We start from the raw sequence: 10,504 nt of genomic DNA, 5'->3' as shown, positions 1-10,504 counted from the left end.
TAAGTAAGTGTCCAGGGTCAGTGAATTAAAAACTGAAAAAATTGTTAGGTGTTTCAAGTTTTATGTGAAGGTCAATGAATGTTTTGAAAAAAATAGTTTCAATACATGGTTTCCAAATCCAGAGTAAGTTCATATGTGAGATTTGATGAAAAGTGTAATTTTAAGTACTCAGCTCAATACTTGCAGATATCTATTAATGAGGAGCTACTCTGTATTTGAAAAGCAGCCATACCACTACAGTGATCCGTGTTATTCTGAAAATGTAAAGAAGCTTAAATCCTATTTTTATTCATAGCTAAATTAATTTTACAACTTTTTTTCCTGGAATAGAGAATCTGGCCTACTCCATGGATATCTATCACTAAAAGCAGCTACAATGAATAAGTTTATTCCTCCTCTGAGAATTCAGAGGCACTACTTGCTAAATGGGGGTAGGAGATGCACACACTTTGCTTTTCACACACACTGCCTTTAAATGCATAAAGGCATTGACATATTATCTTCATTCAAGAGAAAAAGGTATCTCAGAATAACTTCATTTCAAAATACACCTGCAGTTAGAATCTTGGCAAAAATATCCTTTCCTTACGATCTTAGTTTAATGCTTCACAAAGATTGTTCCTTTTTATATTAAATTTAATAACCCTCTCAGATGAATTTGTATCAAGGTTATTAATGAAGGAAACATTTACCATTTGAACAATGCAATGAAATAAATTAAACTGAAATCCTACCTCAGTTTAGATAACTACCAGCAGTTTTGCTTTTTACCACTTTTCTACAGATCTGATTGCTCCCCCTTTCCTCTTTGTGAGTAGATGTCTAGAAGAGCCACTGGTTTAGGGAGAAGGATGTTTTCCCCGGGTGCTCTCCACTCCCCTGCTTGCCATATCCAATACTTAAGCCCTCCTTCCACAGATTTAAGGATATCCTATTGGAGACTTGATCTATGAGCTTAACAGATGTTGCATATTTAATTAATGGGTCCAGAAGATGATTGTGCTTTCTTCAAATTGTTGTGGATTTCTTGTGTTTGGGCAAACCTCTTTTCCTCAGTTTTACTTAGATGCTTTTAACTTTAATTATTGCACTGATGATAAATGGGAATGTGGCAGTTTTCTTGTCCCTCTTGTCCAAGTATTCAAAAATAACTTAAACCATCATCAAAACCTGTATGCTGCAACATACAAATAAGAAACTTCAATTATCACTTCTTGACACTCAAAAGATGTCTGAAATTACAGTCACACCAAAATTACACTATTTTGAAATTGAAAATGGATAAACACCAGTCTTTGACACTTACAGAATGTCAGTCCATGCAGATAAATTCTGTAACTACCTCATACATAGCCCTTTTAGGCTATATATTTGAACTTTACACAAGAAAGAAAGAAAGAAATCGGGGTTAATTCCCTACTGCCTTCCATCCTCTGTAATGTAAAGTGATGTCACTTCATCTTTTGTAATGGAAAAAAAAGTCACCAGTGTGACACCTTGCCACTTCCACTTATGCAAAATAATTGGATGAGCTGGAGCAATCAGCTGATACTGGTTTGTGCCTTAGGACAAGGTATAACCTTTAGTGCACCATGTGAATGACATGAATGGAACCAACCATTTTTCATGGGGTGCCTTGTTTCACAAAGCAGTGTGCAGTTGAATCCCAACAATACTGTGGAATTTGATAAAAGAGAGTGAAAGAGGTTTTGTAACAATAATCAAAGCTATCAACTGATATAAAGTAGCCTTGTTTTAATTAAAACTTGCTGAGTGATAATTTTGGCCAACACCTCTGAATCTTCCTTAATTAAAGAATGGCCTTTCCATTTTTCTATTTCCAACCAAGATACGCTGATTTATTGAAAACCTGAACTTGAAGTCTTTGCAAAGAGCTGGAAATTTTCCTCATCAAACTTGACACCACTATATCTAAATATAAGGAAGCAAACTTAAGGATCAGTGGGATGATTTTGGTGAAACTTACTAGGCCACATATCCATGCAGAACAGCATGATCTACTCATATGGTAGACCAAATGAGCAGGAAATGTGGACAGGCTGATAAATCATAGATAGCCAAGGTGGGTAAAATGATGAGTCTGAGAATGTTTTTCTGAATCTTGACTACTCCCATGACCATGCAATGAAATGCCATGTAATATAAACATAAAGGAGGCCTTCTGTCTCTTGAAAGATAGGGGATATCTGAAGGAGTGCTTCAATTCCCTCTCTCTGACTCCGTGAGATATAATATACTGTGCCTCGGGATGAATATATAATCAGAATTTCTTGATTAAACTTTTATGCTGCTCATTGAATATTTCAGGGGAAGAACATAAGAGGGACATGCAGGGAGCTATAACATACTTAATAATTAACACTTCACTTCTCACTAGCCCAGTGTCAAAAATGTTTTCCTAGATTCTCTGACTGAAGCCCACATTCGGATTGCTTCCTCTGCATGCCCTACTTAGGCAGCACCTTTGCTGAAGAATGAATTTCGAGAGTCCTCAGCTGCTGGGCATGCGGTGTCCTTACCTGCACAGCTGACAGTGGTGGGTGCCACTGAAGTATTACTCATTGCCTGTGCAGAGAGCACAGGCACTGCCATAGAGAGTGAGTGAGTGCTCACGCCAGCAGAGCAGGGCGTAGGTAGGGGCCAGCCAGTTGCGAAGTGGAGCGCGTAGCATAGCTGTGATCCTACCCTCCCTCTCTGTGCCTTAGATACCTGCCTCAAAGCTACACACTAAGGCCCTTTATTTGCTCTGGACTTGGAGGATTAAAACCAGACTCCTCTCTTGAATATAAAAGAGGACTTACTACTTTTATGTCGGGACTGGCTGAGATTCTGCATACCTTTCATCTGGTAGCCTCATGACCCAAACTTTGCCAGTAAGGAGGAAAGCTAGGTTTCAGTCTTTCTTCAGCATGTTCTGTCTTTGCTGAAGCCTCTCCTGTTGAAGCTGGGCTACCGAGCAGGATGGTTTGAGGGATGAGGAGAGGACGGAGAGAATTAGCAAGTGGTAACATAATTCTGTAGCCTGGTTTTCATAGCTTGGCTTTTAAAGCTGTATGGTCTGATTCTCCTTCTGCTCATACAGTATCAGTGATTTTATTTTTTTTTTTAGAAGTATATTGGAAATAAGAATTTAGCTCAAATCTGTGAACTGACTTACTGTATTTGGGGTAAATCTGAAGTAACTATTGATTCATAATTCAGCAGCAGAACAGATGAGAACAGGGGTTGACTTCTGCAACTGTTTAGACAAGAGTGTGCTTTTGACACACATAATCTGTGTACAGCAAACTTTTTAATGTGAAACTGGAGGAGAAACTAAACATCTGTAATCCCATTGTTGAGGTAGGGTCACAGAGTTCAGGAGAGTATTTGGCATATGTGGCAAAGAAGAAATAAACATTGTAGAAGGAAACACTCATGACATTTGAAAATACGCTCTCCTCACATTCCCTTTTCGTTCCTTCCATTGTTAGTTCCTGGAACTGTATGTAATTCAATGCTGGGTATCAGCCTTGTAGAAAGACTTAAACCTTAAACAATCCATACTGAAAGTTCTTCCTACTGGGAAAAATGCTGGGGATCAGCTTCTGGAAGCCCTTTTGGGTTCCTTATATATATCACCTGGAAACACCACCTTGTTTTGTTGCAATCCTTGTCTCTGATTGGGACAAAAATCGGAACTCAGTACATTGCATTCTGGTTTTTCATATGTGTATACACACCCACACCCTGCATATATGCAGTATAAGACAACAATACTTTAAGGGAGAAAGATCCCTTAATCAATATAACGAAAGACTTTGGAAGTAAATTAGCCAAATTAAATGGCAAAGTTTTTCATAAGTCCTGGAATTCTCTGTGTCATACCAAAGCTTTAAACTCAATACATTTGAATCTCTGCTGTTTTAAGCCTAGGAGAGGAGCAGGAACACCTTCTGACACTCCTGTGTGACCTATCAGGACTTGGAAAAAAAGCAGGCATTTAAAGGTGGCCATACCTCAAACAGTGCAGTCAAGCAGGTAGAAATCTACATCTTTACTCCATGACTGTGTTCCTGGTCTGCAACAGCAGCCAATTGCTATATCCCACCTCCCCCTGAGGAAAGGGTGTGAGGCAAAATTATTTCCCTTTGTTGCTCCAAAGCTAAAATGGGACTAGGCCTTTGCCATCCTTCTGAGAAAGCCATAGTTTATCAGCAAAGTATGATCTTTAGGAAATCAGAACGTAATTTTTTGAAATGTTAAGGTAGTCTGAAATTCCATTACAGTACAATTTCTAATGAGTATAGTAATTACAATTTGATCCAGGACTTCTGAGTCACAAAACCAATGTTGGTTTGTAGTCCTTTCCACTTCAATTACTACATCAAACATCATGCAAAAGCACATTAAAAGTAATTTTAAATATTCTTTCTGAATGTACAAATCCTAGGATACTTCTCTTTTTTTTTTCTCCAAAATTTCACTTTTGAATACCTGCACGTTAGAAAGCTTCTGATTATTTAAAATGTTATGAAAATCTGTGTAATGTTAACAATGCCAGTGCTTATTTTTGCTACAAAAAATAGATGGAAGTGGATCAAGACAAAAGACAGTACAACATTCATAAGGAGTGAAATTGCAAAAGCAAGATTTTGCAAACAGACAAAAATTAATGTGGAAGAGGACGAACAAATATCCTGGCACTGACAATACAAACTTCAACCCAAGGTTTTCTTTGCTAGCAGCCAGTGATTACATAGTATGTAATCCTAGTAAGACAAATTTGGGCATGAGGAAACTCTGCCATCAGTACTAACATCCTTTGTGTCTGAGTAGTGCCACAGACTCTGAGACAAAACAATTAAACTGTTCTTGTGTCTTTAACCTTTGTCCATTTGTGTGTGATACTGGGCACGGTCAATGCTGAACAAATAGCATTAGTGTGCATCTCATGACAGCAAGGAGGATTACAGCTGAAAGTAGTATTTGGTCTGCGTCCTAGTTTCAGCTGGGATAGAGTTAATTGTCTTCCTAGTAGCTGGTACGGTGCTATGTTTTGAGTTCAGTATGAGAAGAATGTTGATAACACTGATGTTTTCAGTTGTTGCTAAGTAGTGTTTAGACTAATGTCAAGGATTTTTCAGCTTCTCATGCCCAGCCAGCGAGAAAGCTGGAGGGGCACAAGAAGTTGGCACAGGACACAGCCAGGGCACCTGACCCAAACTCGCCAACGGGGTATTCCATACCATGGGACGTCACATCTAGTGTAGGAACTGGGAAGTGGGGGTGCGGTGAATCGCCGCTCGGGGACTACCTGGGTGCCAGTCGGTGGGTGGTGAGCAATTGCACTCCGCATCATTTGTACATTCCAATCCTTTCATTAGTGCTGTTGTCATTTTATTAGTGTTATCATTATCATTATTCGTTTCTTCTTTTCTGTTCTATTAAACTGTTCTTATCTCAACCCGTGGGTTTTGCTTCTTTTTCCCGATTTTCTCCCCCATCCCACTGGGTGGGGGGGGAGTGAGTGAGCAGCTGCGTGGTGCTTAGTTGCTGGCTCGGGTTAAACCACGACAGTCTGTCAGTTGAAAATGTAAAGCTAGAATAAGGAGACAGAAATTTGACCAAGTGGCCTGTGCAATCTGTGCACAAACAATCTTAGCTTGGCAAGACAGGCAGAACAGGTAGGAGACATGAGGCTGCATAACACCAGGCTGGTTTGACCTCATTCATGGGCAAAACCCAGCACACTTCCAAAGTGAGTGCAACTTGCCAACTTCAGAAGCAGTAGTAAATTCATACAGTTATAGAGTATGTACTAAGTTCTACCCACACTGACTAAAGCTAATGCACAAGAATGCAAAAAGGCATGCAATGAGAAGAAAAACTGGTTGGTGTAATTAAGTGACTAAAAGTGAAAAGAAGAACAACTGGCATAGATGGAAGGGTAAATCTGAGAAACCACTTATGAATATTTTGAAACATCTGATACCATATTGAAACTGGAACTGCTGGAATTTTTTTGGCTATTCTTCCTAAAGTTTTTTTTCTTCTTCACATGGTGAACAGTCTGGAGAAAAGTATTTAATCTGGGAGGCATAGTGCTTTATCAAGCAGGCTCAGCCTCACCAAGTCCTCAGCCCTGGCAGAATGAGGGATAAAATGCTTGACCGTGAACTGGTAAGGGTGAGCCTTGGTAAGGGTGACCTTGGACAAAGCAGAGCACCCACAGGTTCCTTTTTTAAACAGTGGGGATAGAACTTAGGGTGCCTGTACGCCTCTGTCTGGCAAGCTGATGACAGGATGTTCACCAAAATGGGGGGTGGTAGTAGCTACATACTGTGTAGCAGCATCTTTCCCTCAATAGCTAAACTGTATACCAGACAGTATAAAAAGAAGGCAGGTAAGATAGTTAAAAGGATTTGTTAGATGTAGTGCTTCTTTAAACTTCTTGCCAGAGAAGATGCTCTCCAGCTGCTCTGTTGCATTTAGCAGCGTCTCTCCCTCCTTACTGAGGTAGCCCCGATCCACCCGCAGGCGGATGCTTGCACTCTGCTTGTATTAACTTGCTAAACCAAACTAGTGGGGAAATCACGAGCCTCAGTTGATCGAGGTGGATAAGATAATGGACCTAAACACAACCCTCTCTGAAATGACAGCTTGAGCTGTACCTATCTGTATCCTATCCAGATTGATCTACCTCCTACCAATATCAGATGAAAGCAGTGATTTGCTATAATTTGCATGTTGTAATGACTGCCAGGATAACTGAAGTACCAAACATTTGTAAAGGACAAGTAGGAAGTGGGTTTAACCCTTTGGGGTTGTCGTTGCATGGTGTTGGAAAGACACCAGCACAATGCTTTCCATTTTCTGAGAAAGGGAAATTTATATAAATTCTGGACTTCATCTGGAGTCTTAAAAACAAAACAAAACGAAACAACCCAAGATTTTTCCCCCTACAACAAGATTCCTGGCCATATTGGACAAAAAAGTGAAATTACTGGACAGAGAATGAGACCTGTGTTCTGCCATTCCATTCTGGGGGAAAAAAAAGAGCCCAGCAGCAAGTGCAAGCTATAAAAACTCTTTGTATTCTGATACCAGCAGCTTACAAAAACAAGGCAGATGTGATAACTGTATAAGCAAAATGCACAGCACGGTAACACCCATAGCTACTGGGTTAGGCCGGTTGTGCTTTGCTTTCCTGACTTTTTAATTTTTTCTTCCCATTTTAGAAATTGAGAAAAATTGTCCATTCGCAGCAAGGGAGGCTGATTTTTTATAACACCTCTGCAGCGGCTTTGGGGCGGGGCACAGAAAGAAAAGGTATGCCGGCTGAGTTTTGTAGGCGTGTTCAAAACTAATAAATAAACAGCAACTCAGCCAGCCCGCACCGGGGCCGCCCGCGGCAGCCGGCAAGGGGAGGCGCGGCGCGGCGCAACCCGCTGCAACCCGCTGCCCCGCGGGGCCCAGCCGCTCCCCTAACCGGGCTCCCCACCCCGGCGGCTACCGGGCGGGGCTGGCCCCCGCTCCGCCCGGGGGGGCCGGGCCGAGCCCTATAAAGGCGGCGCGGGGGGGGGCGGCCACTGCCGCCTCTTCGCTCGCCCCTGCTCGCTATGGCTCTGGAGCGGACCTCGCCGGCCTTCGCCGAGGCCGGGCAGCAGAGCGGGCTGCAGGTGTGGCGGGTCGAGCGGCTGGAGCTGGTGCCGGTGCCCCCCAGCCGCCACGGCGACTTCTTCGTGGGGGACGCCTACCTGGTGCTGCACACCGTCCGCCGCGGCGCGGCCGCCGCCTACCGCCTGCACTACTGGCTCGGTAGGCAGCGGGGCGGCGGCGGCGGCGGCGGCGGGGGTCTTGGGGCCGGGGGCGGCGCGAGCCGGCGGTGCGTGCCCTGGCTTTTCGCTGAAGGTTCTTGCGGCTTCGCTGGGCTCCAGGGGATCGGGAGGTGGAATTTTCACCCTCCCTTTTCAGGAGGGCTGCGGGCGTAAAGCTTCCAAGTTGAGGCACTTAATAACAGAAGTAGGGCTACGGCCAAGGGTCTGGGCGATGCCAAGCCTCACCGCTTCTGATGCGGCCGTGCTAAGGGGCTCCGGGGATGAGAAGGTGGGGTTGTGGCAGAAAGGTGGACGCTTGCTTGCTTTGTGAGGTTAGTTTGGAAGAGTGGTGAAGGGTGGAAGTCAGGTCTTGGCTGCATCCAGCCAAGATTCACAAGCGAACTACTCCCTTCATTCAGATGAAGAGTGTTCTTGCCTTTGTTTCCACTAGGACCAAAATTTGCACCTCGTTGTCGCACTGCTTTGTGTCCAGGTGGTACCTTTTTCAGCTACACTAATTTTGCTTTCTGACGATATGGAGATTGGAGGCAAAGTCACCAGGTTTTCTGTAAAACCTCCTGGCTTCGGTTATCAGTCTGACAGTCTAGTAAAGCCCCTCCTGAAGCAGCTGGGAACACCGGAATTGGGCTGTTGTCTTTTGCCTTCAACCTTGACTAACACCGTGTTTACAGCAAAACAGAAGTCGGACATAGGATGCATTTTAGGTGACTTCCTCATCTTTTGGAGGTTTCTTGAGACTTCCTTGTCTGGTCACCAAGTCATCCGACCACTGTGGTTGCTGTGTAGCTGCCTGAGATCTGTTACTTTGTTCTTGTTTCACCATCACAAGGTTTGTGTTTGTAGGCAATTATCTCAGTGAATGCACATAAAGACAGGTCAATGTGTATTAACGCTAATGTGTTTGAGTTGCTGTGATTCTCATTGTACTTTTGGATTCGTTGAAAAAGAATAGCGGATAAAGCTGGGATTGTTTCTGCATAAATGTTTGAAGCTTGTTAGTTTTGCATGTGCTATGAGTTATCCAGCTGGCATGCGGGATAGTGTCTGTCTCTGATGAGAGTATAATCATAGATGGCAGCGTAAATGAATTTCTGGCAGATGTTCTTATGTCAGCAGCACTGCTAGTTAATAGCAGGGTTTGGCTGTTTAGACCTTTGTTAATGAAGTTAGAATTACTTACGTAGTAGTTAAGGTATACTAGATACTTCCCAGGGAAAGAGGGAAGGACTCTTTGCAACTGGAACTGAAATCAAAAAGTCAGACTTTGGGATGGAAAGAACTCATGTGAAATCAGATTGGTGGAAACCCTACAGACTTTGGGCTTAGATACTTATAACGGCCTTGCCACTTGGTGACACGGTCCTACTCCTGCTTGTCATCTGTGGTATGTGTTATTGCATGGGCCTCACGTGGTGGCTTTGAGTCTGAATGGATTCTGACTTTACCAAAAAAGACACCAAATTCAGAATAAAAGCAGAACTTTTGAATTTTAATATTATACTAATATAATATTAATATTTTAAAATTTTAATATTATATAGTGGCAAACTTCCTGCTAATACCTTGCTTGGGCATACCCAAGGGGTTAGAAGGAGGTTCTAGAGCATGGGAGGATGGTCTGTGACCTTGATATGCTGACAGTCTTGTGCTGTGGCTGGTATTCTAGAGTTAAAGTGACCAAACAGTTGTTCTATTGGCCTGAAGCTTCCTATGTGAAAGCCACTGTTTTACCAAATACCTCACATACGCTGAAGTGCTGTCCAGGTTGGATAATTTCTGAAGAAGCAACTCAGGTGCTGCAGTGACTTTGGCGTGGTCAGGCAATCAATGTGGATCTGTGTTGTGGTAGCTGTATCCATTTTAAACTTTGCTCAGAGATCCTGGCTTGGTTGTCTGCCCTGGCACTTCAGGGATGTCTTAGTAGCTAAACTGCTAATCCTAAGGGAGGTGTCTCAACTTGAAACTATCACTAGTGGAAACAGCTTCTACTATGCCAGTATAAGGCTACTTGTAGGAGTAAGACTGGCTATACCCCACTTACACCATGCATGATTTTATTAAACATAGTTTTTAAACTATTTTTTAACCCTTGTCCCCAGAGAGTAAGTGATAAAACATAGCCATGTGAACCAGGATCTGTTCTGGTAAAAAATTTTGTTCTTTTTCCTATGTAGTCTGGCTTATTTATAGCTGTTTGTGCCTCAGACGGTAAGGTAAACTTTGTTTTCATACAAGCTTGAATAACCTACACTTGGATTGATGCTTACTTGTTTCTTTTAAACAGGGTTTCATTGAGTATTTTATTGCATAGCAGCTGTGAAACCAAGCCTGGTAGTGGTTCTTATCTCTAACACTGTTCCAGAACCAGTTTTCTTTGACCCTGAACCCTGTTGTGTAATTGCAAGCAATAAATCTGAAGGATCTACTCCTAATAGACATGAATAACCCTAAGAAAAAAAAAAACAAACCCAAAACCCAAAATCAAACAACCAAAACTTTACTTCCAACTTTAAGGTGGTACCTGGGTCTGAGAAAGAAGAACTTGCTGTGTGGCAATATGCTATCACTGAGTGATAGGGCTCCCCCCCTGCCCCTCACCCCCCGAGGCTTTTGTGTTATCTCCTGCTTTCAGTAATTGGGTTTTTTTTACCTTTTTTAGGCAG

General features: G+C 42.7%; 1 protein-coding gene across 1 annotated transcript in view; it reads left to right on the top strand.

Moving 5' to 3' along the window:
* The first annotated feature begins 7,580 nt into the window (after window positions 1–7,580).
* The window catches only part of SCIN (scinderin), a 53,030-nt gene continuing 50,106 nt past the window's right edge, over window positions 7,581–10,504 (top strand). The window contains exon 1 of the mRNA XM_030008216.2: window positions 7,581–7,821. Within this exon, the coding sequence (XP_029864076.1) occupies window positions 7,623–7,821 (199 nt within the window). The 5' untranslated portion in view covers window positions 7,581–7,622. The remainder of the gene's footprint in view (window positions 7,822–10,504) is intronic.

The sequence above is a fragment of the Aquila chrysaetos genome, chromosome 3, assembly GCF_900496995.4.
Source record: "Aquila chrysaetos chrysaetos chromosome 3, bAquChr1.4, whole genome shotgun sequence".
Classification (NCBI taxonomy): domain Eukaryota; kingdom Metazoa; phylum Chordata; class Aves; order Accipitriformes; family Accipitridae; genus Aquila; species Aquila chrysaetos.
Note: the sequence above shows the minus strand (reverse complement) of the source record. Positions and strands in the feature narration are given on the sequence as shown.